A 13,208-nucleotide genomic window follows, 5' to 3' on the forward strand; every position below is an offset into this window, starting at 1 on the left:
TTTAAGACTAATAATAAAAAAAATATACGACTACAGTAGTCTATAGCTTAGTTTCGATCCTAGAGTCCAAGTCTTTGAAAACTTATTAACCAGGGTTGCATTTAATGCATTCAAAATAGATCAATTAACATTAGAATCGGTTTTTTTTTTATTTTGTAATCCCGGAAATCGTAATTTAAAATAATTTTTAAATTTTTAATCCCAAACATTTTAGGTAAAAATTGGATTTTTAGTAATCGGAATTGAAAATGGAAAACCTTAAAAATTAAAATAAAAAAATTAAATTAAAAACTTTTAAATTAAATTAAAACAAAAAAAATTAAATTTAAAAATTTTTTTAAGATTTTTAATTTTTCTATTGTAATAAAAAAAATTAAATTAAAAAAAATTAAAATTAAAAATTTAATTTTAAATTTAAAAATGTGTTTTTTTAAATAATTTTAATTAAAAACTTTTAAATTAAAGAAAAATAAAAATTAAATTTAAAAAATTTTAAAAAATGTTTAATTTTTCTATTGTAATAAAAAAAATTAAATTAAAAAAATTAAAATTAAAAATTTAATTTACAATTTAAAAATGTAATTTTTTTAAAATAATTTTAACTTAATTTAAAATGTTTTATTTTCATTTTAAAATTTTTTCATTTTAATAAAAAAATATTTTAAAATCAAAATAAATGAAACTTTCAATTTCAATTTTAATTTTTTTTTAATTAATAAATTTTTTTTTGTTACAAAAGAAAAATTAAAACTTTTTAAATTTTTTTAAATTTAATTTTTAATATCTTTTATTTTTGCTTCCGATTGCTAAAAATCTAATTTTTAATATAAAATGTTTGGAACTAAAAATTGAAAATTAAATTTATTTTTCACCACGGTATTTGGAAATAAAATTAAAAATTTAATTTTTAAATTTTTCTATTTTTCTATTTTTATTTAAAAAACTTACAACCCGGTTATTAAATATGTACTAATTTTCTTTTGTAAAGAAATACTCTATCTAATGTTTAATATTGTGAATTTATTTTGTATTTATGCTTTTAAATACAGTTTACAATCCGATAATTGCACTTTTAACTACATGAGAGCGGTATTCGATCCTAAAATCTCAAATAATTTGCTATACTAACCTATTAGACACTATATCTGTTTATTTTGTAATGTTATGTGAAATTATTTAACCTTGCAGATATTTCCCAAAAATATCTTCTTGCAAAACCTAAATACCTGCTGGCATAGTAGTTGCGGTATTTGAATTCGTTCCCATGACAGTCGGGTCTACGTAACGGAAACGTACCCGAATTTTTATTCGGCGATGGACTGCCGTAGCATTCCTCCAAATTACTTCAGGAATGTTTTCGGTCTTTACAACAATGGCAACAGGTTTGTGAATAACACTATAAAAATAAATAATGATGAATCATATGTGTATTGTGAGAGACAAACTCGAATTTATTTTTCATTAAGAAATTACATGATTTGGCGGCTTAAAGAAATTTAATTTATTTATTTCTATAACATCTCTAATAAAGTCTCAAGCTGATCAGAGTAGTAGTTTTCGAGATACAGCTTTAAAAAGTTGTAAGTTCGAGGTCAGCTATATAGTCACTTAAAACTTTAAACGTGCTTTTCCCGAAACGGTTATTTCAAAGTCGGTTGTCATGATTTTTCGAGATCTACTCAACCGATTTTAAAGCAAATTCGCATACATTGGTCTTCGAGATATAATTTACAAGGTCTTGAATAAAGTTTTTTTGTTTAATTACAACTATTAAAAAAAACGACGAAAAATTTTCCCAAAAATTGCATTTTTTTTTTTAAAGTATACCAAAAACATAATTTTCACTGACAAATACTTTTACATAAGTATATCATTTTAAATTTCAAGTCGATAGGCCGGCCCAGTCGTTTCGGAGTAAGTTTCTTCACAGTGTTAGGTGCCGACTACATTAAGTTAAAAAATTTTTACAAATAAGCTCATATCCTCAAAACTATTATCTGGATCAACTTCATACTTTCGTAGAATATCCTCAAATACCAGTAAATTCGATACATATGTACATGCTACGCTAATATAACCTTTTAAATACTCTCACCTCAGCAACACATTTTGAGGTGAAATCAACCAAACAAACTCTTCGTGAAGTTTGTAACACCCAGAAGGAATGGTAAAAAATCCCATTAAATATACATTATATACAAGTATAAATGATCAGCATGACAAGCTGCGTTCATTTAGAAATGCTCATCTGTCTGTTCCGATCAAATTCAACATCTTGTGTTGAATCTTTTGTATTTGTGAAGGGTATTATAGCTTCGGTGCAACCGATGTGAACATTTTTCTTGTTTTTATTTTTTTTTGTAAAAGTTTCGCCACGCTTTAAATATTTCTGTGGTGCATGTTTGATTATATTACACCAATAACAACTGCATAGACGGAAAGGAAATCAAAGAGGAGGATATTACTCGCTGAACTGAAAATATCGCCACACCAATTTCAAATAATTTAAAAAAGTAATTATGCGCCGGTGTTCATTATTACGCCGCTTTGTTTGTGTGCCAGTTACTTGTTGAATTCTGTTTTACAAAAATATTCACAGCTCTTTTTGGAGTATTCCGTTCGTTGGAACAAACTTTGTTTTATGGACAAATTCTTTCACTCATTTTCGAAGCTTTACAACACGACCATAAACTGGCCAGAGAATTTACAAAGTAGCACCCAAAATGCATTATCTCCCTATTTGATAGAAATAACAAAGGATTTGGGCGATAAGGGTAAGTATTTTTTAATTTTGTGTGATTTATGGATATTTTCTGGCTTTCAACTATTCATTTTCAATTTCTATGGGGGTATAAGGTGGTCAATTTCGATCGCTTTCAACGACACTTGCAAGAGATTATGAAAGGGGCGCGTAAGGAAGAATCGCCGCTAGCGATTTTTATACTGGACATTATATGCTATGCACTTCTTCTATTGGTGAGTACACAAAATTCAAAAGGTGCGATGATGGTCTGTGCAGAGTTTACCGATTTGGGTGGTGTTGGTTTTGTGTGATTTTCTATCTAATTCTAGGTTTTTAATATGAATCATTAGGGTGTTTTTTTTTTTGAACTATTCATTTTTTTCAATCCCATCATGAAATTTCCTTGGAAATACCCTAAAAAAATTAACTGAAAATTTGAGCCCTTACGGACTGGACCAAGGCATGTAAAAAACGACAATCGTGATTTTTTATCTTCAAATTTCTATAGCTCAGAGGCATTTTATGGCATCGCTTTGACTTTAGACACATATTCCTTAGAATTGAACACTCTACAAAAGTGGGATTGAAAAAAATTAATAGCTCAAAAAAAAAGGCCCCTAATAAATCATACTAACAGTTTAAGCAATTAAACCTATTTCAGAATCAGCTTTAGAGTCAAAGCTTAACACTGGTTTTGGTTCTATAGTTGAAGATCCACTATACTCCGAGCAAACACTTTACGAAACTATGTTACTGTCATTGAGAATTGTTGAACATCCCTTAACGGACAAACCTATTGATTATCCTTAATTATAGCATGTAATCCGTTTTTGAGAATATAGTTTTACTATTTCTTTCTCTTCCCAGATAACTGTAGTATTATTAATTGCGTTGCTGCTAAGATGTTGTGGCAAACGTTATAGAAGTGAAGCCAGATGCTGCAATCAAGAAAATGGCTCCTGCCTTTTCCAATTGTAAGTACCGGCTATGAGCTTTGTAACTGTTTCTGATATGTCTCTCCAACACATTTTCAGCGCTGCTTTTTTGATGTTCGTATTTCTGCTACTCGTGTTGTACCCGTTTCTGTGGCACTTTGTCTATGGTGCTGGCCGCTCTAACAGTGTTTGTACAAGAAACGCCACACGTAAATACGAACGCGCCTTGGCAAATATTGAAGACACTTGCTTAGACGAAACAACATTTAAGAATATCCTCGATGATCATGTCGATAGACAAATTAAGTTTAATATTTCAAATAAGAGTACTGTTGAAGATGTGAAACCAAGTGCACCGGAATTACAAAAGTACACAATAAATTTCAAGCAAAACGCGAGAACGTCAAAATCGCTCGATCTCAAAAACATGTGTGAAAATGTTAAGAATATAATGGACCCGAAACACTTAACTGAGGTTTATACAAAAATGCTCAGATACGCCAACGGCGATATGCCCGATAATCAAGTGAAGATGCTGTCTCAGTGCAATTTGGGAAGCTTTAAGAAGCACAGAATAGACGAGTATAAACAGAGTGTAATCTATAAAAGTGCCGAGCGTTTGACCAGCTATTGCAACAGGGTCGTGGAGTTCTTTACAGAAAATTATGCCAAAATTACCGGTGAATGTCTAAATGGCACCGATAATTTGAAAAACAATTTATCCAAACAAAGTAAACAAGAGTTGAGTGAAATAATGGCGGGCTTGGACAACATGTACTCCAAAGAACTGGACGGTTATGTAGACATGGCAACAGATAGGGTGGTTAATAAAGTTACTTTGTGTCGCAAAGCTGATCGTACGAAAATGGACTGTGATGCACATACAGATTTACAGATACAGTGTTTAGACGTATTTAACTGTCTTCTTCTAAGTGAGTTATTTTTCCCTATTTGCAGAATGTTTCGTGGAGCGCTTTTTTGATGTTGATATGGCTGATATTGCCGCTAATTCCCATAGCACTTTACTTAGCCAGATTATTTGGCACATTCAGGGGCAGTTACTGTTCGTGCGAGCGAAGCGGATCAGGAGCTGTAGCCCGACGGAATGATAGATGGAATATTGATTCGGTAATGGATGAGATGCAGCGTCAGTTACATAAATCTCTTTGCGAAGGTTCAGTAAGATCGGGCCCTTCGAATGGTCGATGTGACTGCAAAGCAGCGCGGGCAGCTTATATGCAGGGGCCAAGCTGTGCACGAAGGTGCCTTGACGACGGCAGCGCTAACTTAGCTATGCTGCAACAAGCTAACACTCTTTTGCTTAAAGCAAAAGTCTGTAGTGAATCTACAGAGCCAGAGAAAAGAGGTATACTTAAACCGAAACAGATCAAAGAACCGCAAAGACCAACGACGTCTAAAGGAATTCGCTCCAAAAGAGCACAACAATTAGCAAATGATAATAAATTCGAAACATCCTCTTTTAGGAAATGCGTTTGCGACAGAAATGCTGCAAAAATGTCGAAAGGCCCTTTCAGTTCAATGGCAATCCGTCGACCCAAAAAAAGAATGAGAAATGTTTGTGAAACCAAATTGTCGAAGACTCGACGGATAACGGGATGAATGGATTGAATGGATTGGAAATAAATGCTTCTATTCATATATTAACTTTTAATAAAAAAAATGACTTAATATACTGCTATTTATATAAATTGAAGATAACGGTATTTGATAACGGAAAACCTTTCAGAACGCCACTTTCTTTAAACAAAACATTGTTAATTACGCGAAGGTTGCAGAGGTTTGCTCCAACTTTCGAAATAGAACAGTGTATAGCTGGCGACGGCTACTATAACTCCTGTCTATTGAAAGAATCAGCGCCGAAACTAATACATACACACTGTGCAACTTATAAGTCCTTTGCGTAAGAAAGGGATGAACGATCACATATACACACGAGTTTCGGTCAGATTGTCATTTGGGTCTTAAGAAACTCAGAGAAATTTTAACATAAATATCTGTTAGCACTATTGGGTAGTTAACCGGTGACTTAACCGATTGGTTGTTGTCAGGATTTCTTTGCAAACAATATTTGATGTTTCCTTAAGAAAAGGGTCAGCTTCCAAAACCGACTTTACATTTCCAATATATTGTGCAATATAGGTATTTGAGTGCATTATAATAATAATTATTTTCTTCAAAATGATTTAGTATTCAATTATATTGAGAGAGTAAACGCTAGTGGTAAAAGCAAAGTTAGTTTGGCAGCACGGCTCAGAAGCCGACTTACCAGATCAATACGCTATTATTTTTCTGTTAAAAGTTCACCACGCTTTAAATATTCCTGTGATGTATGTTTAATTCTATTACACCAACAACAACTGCATAGACGGAAAGGAAAAACCAGCATGAAGATATTACTCGCTCAAAGATAAAAATAACGTCACACATCGCTAAATTTCAAATAATTTTAAAATGTAATTATCACGCCGCTTCGTTTGTGTGGCAGTTACTTGTTGCCTTTTGTTTTACAAATATTGACAGCGCATTTTCCAGTATTCCTTTCGTTGGAATAAACTTTGTAAATAACAAAAATGATTTTTATTATTTTATTTTTAATTTGAAATAAAGACGTTAAATCAATTTTTTTATATAAATAGTTTATCGATGAATAGTTGTATTTAAAATGCCAGTTAGTAACTTTAGGTATACTCCAATTCCCGAAGAAAGGCGAGTACATCACGATTTCAAGAACGTGAACGAAACCGTTGTAATACCCAAATGGGCAGGATATGCCCTTCATGATTTCGGCACAAAAGTGGTGGCGTATGGTAGGTTAATTTAACTGTTATGAAGCTGACCGTTATGAGTTTGTAAATATCCACATCCACAATTACTTCAAATAGAGGATCGTGAAAATTGGGGCGCGATTTTGAAAACTTTCGGAATTGCCATGGCCATGTTAATTATTATTATTGTGGTACTGCTGATTGGGTAAGTTGCATGCATATGTTTGTATGTATGCGATTATTATGTGCGCAAGCTGAGTTAAATCGAGCACTTAAATTGCAGGCTGATCTATTTATGTTTGCGCTGCAAAGGTTATCTAAATCCCATCAGAGACTATGCTGAGAGAAGTAATCAAAGATGTGTGCGCTGCATTTTGACGCTGTTGATGCTCCTTCTACTGGCCGGTCTTCTGTAAATTTTTATATGCATAAATTTATCACAATTTTATTATGAAATTTTCTCTTCGGAATTAAAGCTATTTTGTGATAATGGCTATAAAAAACACGGTCTCCAAAAGGCGCATGCAAGAGCATCAAAATTCCAAGACAAGAGATGATTTCCCTTTCTCGGTGGCCGCTCGGCAATTAGATCACGTTTTCGGTTTGAATTATGAGGAGTTCCAAGCGCAAGCGCGTGATTCGGCTAATGGTTCGTAAAACAATTATTATACCCTGAATAAAATATACGGTTTGCCACGAAGTTTGTAAAACCTAGAAGGGAACGTCAGAGACTATACATACATATAAATTATCAACTTGACGAGCTGAGTGTATTTGGACATGTCCGTTTGTCTGTTTGTATATATGTACGCGTTTTTGAGATATCGACATGAGACTATGCACCAGTGTTTTTTCTCTCAAGAAGCTTGCGATAAATGTATCGGAACCTGCCATAACGGACTACAATTAAGTCCTCTTATGTATGTAAAGCCTTATATTTCACAAGGTATCTTTCTGAAAATCGGAATAAAGTTCTAGTAAGGAACCTTTTGTATTTGTGAAGGTTATTATAGCTTCGGCGCAACCGAAGTTAATTTTTTTTGTGTTTTCTTTCGTTAGTGTAATACGTTTTGTTGTAAACTAGATTTAATACGCAATTGGACTGGAGCAACGGAAGTTGTAACCGACGAATCGAAAACTCTCTGCCCGCCTGCTGAGAATATAACCGATGTAAATAAGCGCGTAGCGGAGGTCAATAACGAGTTCGAGCTATTGTGTTTTGGAGTCTTGGAATGGAGTGACTGTACGTATGTATACATTTAAATAAAAGTTGTAACTGTACGGTAATTACGGGTGAGGTCTATTAAACTGGAAAGGGCTTTAGATTACCAAATCATAAATACGATTCACGGCATTCTAGTAGCTGATTTACATAGCACTTTTGTTTCAGATAGTTGCTATGACAGTCAAGTTCGATATACAAGGTCTGTTGCAAAAGAAACATAACTTTTCAAATATAACTGTTTCTGGTGGCGCCACCTATTGGCCACCTATTGGTGGGTATATGAAATAAAAAGTTTGATCTCTTGTTGACATTTCGTAAAAAATTTTAAGACAATTGGATAACTACAATCGATGTTATCGATCAAAAAGTGACAGCAGCTTTTGGTCATCGGTCGTAAAATGCAAAGAGCAAATATTAAATTTTGTTTTAAACTTGGGAAGACGCTTACTGAAACATTTCAAATGATGAAAAAAGTTTATGGTGATCAGTGCCTATCCCATAGTAATGTGCGTGAGTGTTTAAGCGATTCCAAGAAGGTTGTGAGGACCTCTGTGACGATCAGAAGTCGTTCGTCTTCAGAAGTCAAAAATAAAGACAATGCTGATTTGTTTTTACGATTCCGAGGGTATTGTACACCGAAAGTTCGTCCCACCTGGCCAAACCATTAATGCTGGGTTTTACCTTGGTGTTATGAAGCGTCTTTTGTCACGCATTCGTCGTGCTCGACCACAATACCGTGAGGCAGGGTCCTGGCGCCTGTTGCACGATAATGCGCCGTGTCATCGGTCGACGCTTGTCACTGATTTTTTGACAAAAAACTCCATTAATCATTAACCATTAATCACTCACCCTACTCACCTGATCTGGCACCCTGTGATTTTTACCTATTTGGAAAACTTCATTTGCATGAAAGGACACTGGTTTCAGGACATTTCAGCTATCCAAAAGGCGACGACCGATATTCTCAAGAGCATTCCGAAAAATGACCTTAAACACTCATTTGAAATGCCAATTGACCGGGCTAAACGCTGTATCGAAGCACAAGGAAACTACTTTGAATAAAAAATATAACTTTTGAAAAATATTAATATTTTGTTGTTTTTTTTAACAGTCCTGTTTCTTTTTCGACAGACCTTGTACATATGATTTTCTGTTTGTTCACTGTCGACGGGAGGCAAAGCAAAGCGAGGCAAAATGTTGACCAATTCGCATCTTTTTGCACTTTGTCAACAGTCGTCATTTATGCTAGAGAGCATCTCACAGCCACTGATGGCTACCGAAACTCTATAACATTGAAAGAATTAAAGTGGAAACTAGCACATATACACCATATAACTCATAAAGGTTTTGCGTATGAAGGGGTTAAACGAACACACGTCAACAAGAGTTTTGGTTAGCAGTGTCAATTGGGCCTTAATTAACACAAAGAAATTTTAACATAAATTTTTGGTAGCGTTATTGGGTATTTAACCGATAAATAGTTTGGAAAAGCGGAAGGAGTGCATAGAGTGCACGTTTGAGGTTCGAGGCGAAGTTGTGAGCTCAGATTATCGACTTACTAATTAACGCACAATTACGAACATTAACCTATTTCGAAAATTTGTTTTGAGAAACTCTTTTCTTTTGATCTCTCTCGCTGATTAGCTAATAGTGGTTTTTTAAATGTATATATAATATTCTTTTATATATTCATTACATAGATATGCATTTTTTCTATCGAAATATGACGATGTTCATGGCTGAAACCGATGATGGTCGCAAAGTATTAAAAGAATTAGATTTTCCGAACTTTCTTTTAAAAACGATGCAAGTGGAAAAGGTAAGTAACTTTTAATGAACAACAACCCATTAAATATCCATCCAAATAAGTAAGGTTAATGTTCTCTCTCACATCGTGAACTACCAATATTTGGCAAGCAAATAATTTCAAATGTGTGTGTAATTTTTCAAATATTATATAAGTGTTAACGTTCCCTTTATTAGATCAGGAATATAAATAACAAACCTCATATATCAGAAATATGCATATATAATATTTTATTAATACATATTAAATAGATATTTATGCTTATTTAAGCTCTTGGATTTCTATCGCATCTTCAGTATTGTGGACAAATTCTTTTACTCATTTTCGAAGCTTTACAACACGACCATAAACTGGTCAGAGAATTTACAAAGTAGAACCCAAAAAGCATTATCTCCGTATTTTCTAGAAATAACAAAGGATTTAGGAGATAAAGGTGAATATGTTGTAATTTTGTGTGATTTATGGATATTTTCTGGCTTTCAACTATTCATTTTCAATTTCTATGGGGTTATAAGGGGGTCAATTTCGATCGCTTTCAACGACACTTGCCAGCAGACCACGTGGAGATGACACCGACGATGCAGATTATGAAAGGGCCGGCAAGGAAGAAGAGGATGATAAGGCAAAAGAGCCGCTAGCGATTTTTATACTGGATATTATATGCTATGCACTTCTTCTATTGGTGAGTACACAAAATTCAAAAGGTGCGATAATGGTCTGTGCAGAACTCAACGATTTTGATAGTGTTGGTTTTATGTGATCTCCTATATAATTCTAGGCTTGTAATATAAACCATACTATAATATACATAGTTAACTTGCTAACTCTTCTGATTGGTTCTGAATTAAACGGCATCAGCTTTAGAGTCAAAGCTTAACACTGGTTTTAGTTCTATAGTTGAAGATCCACTCTAGTTTGAGCGAACACTTTACGTCCCTCCGAAGCTATGTTACTGTCGTTGAGAATTGTTGAACATCCCTTATCGCACAAACCTATGAATTATCCTCACTTACAGCATGAAATCCGTTTTGGAAAATATGGTTTTACTATTTCTTTCTCTTCCCAGATAACTGTAGTATTATTAATTGCGTTGCTGCTAAGATGTTGTGGCAAACGTTATAGAAGTGAAGCCAGATGCTGCAATCAAGAAAATGGCTCCTGCCTTTTCCAATTGTAAGTACCGGCTATGCGCTTTGTAACTGTTTTTGATATGTCTCTCCAACACATTTTCAGCGCTGCTTTTTTGATGTTCGTATTTCTGCTACTCGTGTTGTACCCGTTTCTGTGGCACTTTGTCCATGGTGCTGGCCGCTATAACAGTGTCTGTACAAGAAACGACACACATAAATACGAACGCGCCTTGGCAAATATTGAAGACACTTGCTTAGACGAAACAACATTTAAGAATATCCTCGATGATCATGTCGATAGACAAATTAAGTTTAATATTTCAAATAAGAGTACTGTTGAAGATGTGAAACCAAATGCACCGGAATTACAAAAGTACACAATAAATTTCAAGCAAAGCGCGAGAACGTCAAAATCGCTCGATCTCAAAAACATGTGTGAAGATATAAAGAATAGAACGGACCCGAAACACTTAACTGAGGTTTATACAAAAATGCTCAGATACGCCGACGGCGATATGCCCGATAATCAAGTGAAGATGCTGTCACAGTGCAATTTGGGAAGCTTTAAGAAGCGCAGAATAGACGAATACAAACAGAGTGTAATCTATAAAAGTGCCGGGCATTTGACCAGCTATTGCAACAGGGTCGTGGAGTTCTTTAAAGAAAATTATGCCAAAATTACCGGTGAATGTCTAAATGGTATCGAGAGTTTGAAAAACAATTTTTCCAAACAAAGTAAACATGAGTTGAGTGAAATAATGGCGGGTTTGGACAACATGTACGCCAAAGAACTGGACGGTTATGTCGACATGGCAACAGATAGGGTGGTTAATAAAGTTACTTTGTGTCGCAAAGTTTCGTCTAGGTCAGCTGATCGTACGAAAATGGACTGTGATGCACATACAGATTTACAGGTACAGTGTTTAGACGTATTTAACTGTCTTCTTCTAAGTGAGTTATTTTTCCCTATTTGCAGAATGTTTCGTGGAGTGCTTTTTTGATGATGATATGGCTGATATTGCCGCTAATTCCCATAGCACTTTACTTAGCCAGATTATTTGGCACGTCCAGGGGCAGTTGCTGTTCGTGCGAGCAAAGCGGATCAGGTGCCGCAGGCCGACGGAATGATAGATGGAATACTGATTCGGTAATGGATGAGATGCAGCGTCACTTATATAAATCTCTTTGCGAAGGTTCAGTAAGATCGGGCCCTTCGAATGGTCGATGTGACTGCAAAGCAGCGCGGGCAGCTTATATGCAGGGGCCAAGCTGTGCACGAAGGTGCCTTGACGACGGCAGCGCTAACTTAGCTATGCTGCAACAAGCTAACACTCTTTTGCTTAAAGCAAAAGTCTGTAGTGAATCTACAGAGCCGGAGAAAAGAGGTATACTTAAACCGAAACAGATCAAAGAACCGCAAAGACCAACGACTTCTAAAGGAATTCGCTCCAAAAGAGCACAACAATTAGCAAATGATAATAAATTCGAAACATCCTCTTTTAGGAAATGCGTTTGCGATAGAAATGTTGCAAAAATGCCGAAAGGCCCTACCAGTTCAATGGCAAGCAACCGACCAAAAAAAAGAATGAGAAATGTTTGTGAAACCCTGGAAGAAATTGTCGAAGAGTCGACGGATAACGGGATGAATGGATTGGAAATAAATGCTTCTATTCATATATTAACTTTTAATAAAAAAATTACTTAATATACTGCTATTTATATAAATTGAAAATAACGGTATTTGATAACGGAAAACCTTTCAGAACGCCACTTTCTTTAAACAAAACATTGTTAAATACGCGAAGGTTGCGGAGGTTTGTTCCAAACTTTCCAAATAGGACAGTGTATAGCTGGCCACGGCTACCATAACTCCTGTCCATTGAAAGAATCAGCGCCGAAACTAACAAGAGATGAGCGAACACATGTAAACAAGAGTTTCGGTTAGAATTGTCAATTGGGCCTTAAGAATTCATAGCAATTTTAACAGAAATAACTGTTAGCGCTTTTTGATAATTAACGGGTTACCTAACCAATTGGTGGTTTGGAGGGTAGGTTGTCTGGATTTCTTTGCAAACAATATTTTGTGTTTTTATGAGAAAAGTGTCGGCTTCGTAAAATAACTAAACATTTCCTTTATATTGTGCATTATATGTATTTGATTGCATTATAATAATTATTATTTTCTTCAAAATGATTTAATATTCAATTATATTTATTGAGAGAGTAAACGCTGAAGGTATAAGAAAAGTTAGTTTGGCAGCACTAATTTTCATTCACTGACACCATTTACCAACACTTTCTGAATTCATTGCTGCTCAGAAGCCGGCTTACCAGATCAATACGCTAACTTTTTCTGTTCAATTGTTTATAATAATTATTGCTAAATTTAAACAAACTGAAATAAATTGTTGAAAAATCGCATATTTACGGGTGTGCTTAGCTATCAGACAAAAGTGTTATTTCTATGAAGTAACTATTTTTGTTTTTGTATAGTTTCATCATAAAACACACTCTGGCAACTCGCTGTGGACAATGAATTTCGAAATAAGAATGGGAAATGGGCAAATTGTGGAAAGTGAATT

General features: G+C 34.6%; 2 protein-coding genes across 4 annotated transcripts; both read left to right on the plus strand.

Moving 5' to 3' along the window:
* The first annotated feature begins 2,867 nt into the window (after positions 1–2,867).
* Positions 2,868–5,603, plus strand: LOC126761697 (uncharacterized). The gene is given in 5 exon segments (XM_050478058.1): positions 2,868–2,976; positions 3,611–3,717; positions 3,778–4,571; positions 4,628–5,265; positions 5,268–5,603. Coding segments are annotated over 5 exon segments (1,953 nt in total). The 5' UTR covers positions 2,868–2,898.
* Positions 5,604–6,040: 437 nt separating this feature from the next.
* On the plus strand, positions 6,041–12,367 carry LOC126762104 (uncharacterized). Of its 3 annotated transcripts, none has more exons than XM_050478619.1 (11): positions 6,041–6,506; positions 6,582–6,669; positions 6,748–6,876; positions 6,941–7,113; positions 7,549–7,707; positions 9,390–9,508; positions 9,767–9,929; positions 10,012–10,178; positions 10,563–10,669; positions 10,730–11,540; positions 11,603–12,367. In XM_050478619.1, exons 1-11 carry the CDS (start codon positions 6,362–6,364, stop codon positions 12,329–12,331), a joined length of 2,790 nt encoding a protein of 929 aa, XP_050334576.1. In that variant the 5' UTR covers positions 6,041–6,361; the 3' UTR covers positions 12,332–12,367. The 3 variants fall into 3 exon arrangements, with proteins under 3 accessions (XP_050334576.1, XP_050334577.1, XP_050334578.1); XM_050478620.1 differs by having other exon boundaries at positions 6,041–6,256; positions 6,373–6,669; XM_050478621.1 differs by having other exon boundaries at positions 6,041–6,256; positions 6,382–6,669.
* The last annotated feature ends 841 nt before the right edge of the window (positions 12,368–13,208 follow it).

Source organism: Bactrocera neohumeralis, chromosome 6 (assembly GCF_024586455.1).
Source record: "Bactrocera neohumeralis isolate Rockhampton chromosome 6, APGP_CSIRO_Bneo_wtdbg2-racon-allhic-juicebox.fasta_v2, whole genome shotgun sequence".
Classification (NCBI taxonomy): domain Eukaryota; kingdom Metazoa; phylum Arthropoda; class Insecta; order Diptera; family Tephritidae; genus Bactrocera; species Bactrocera neohumeralis.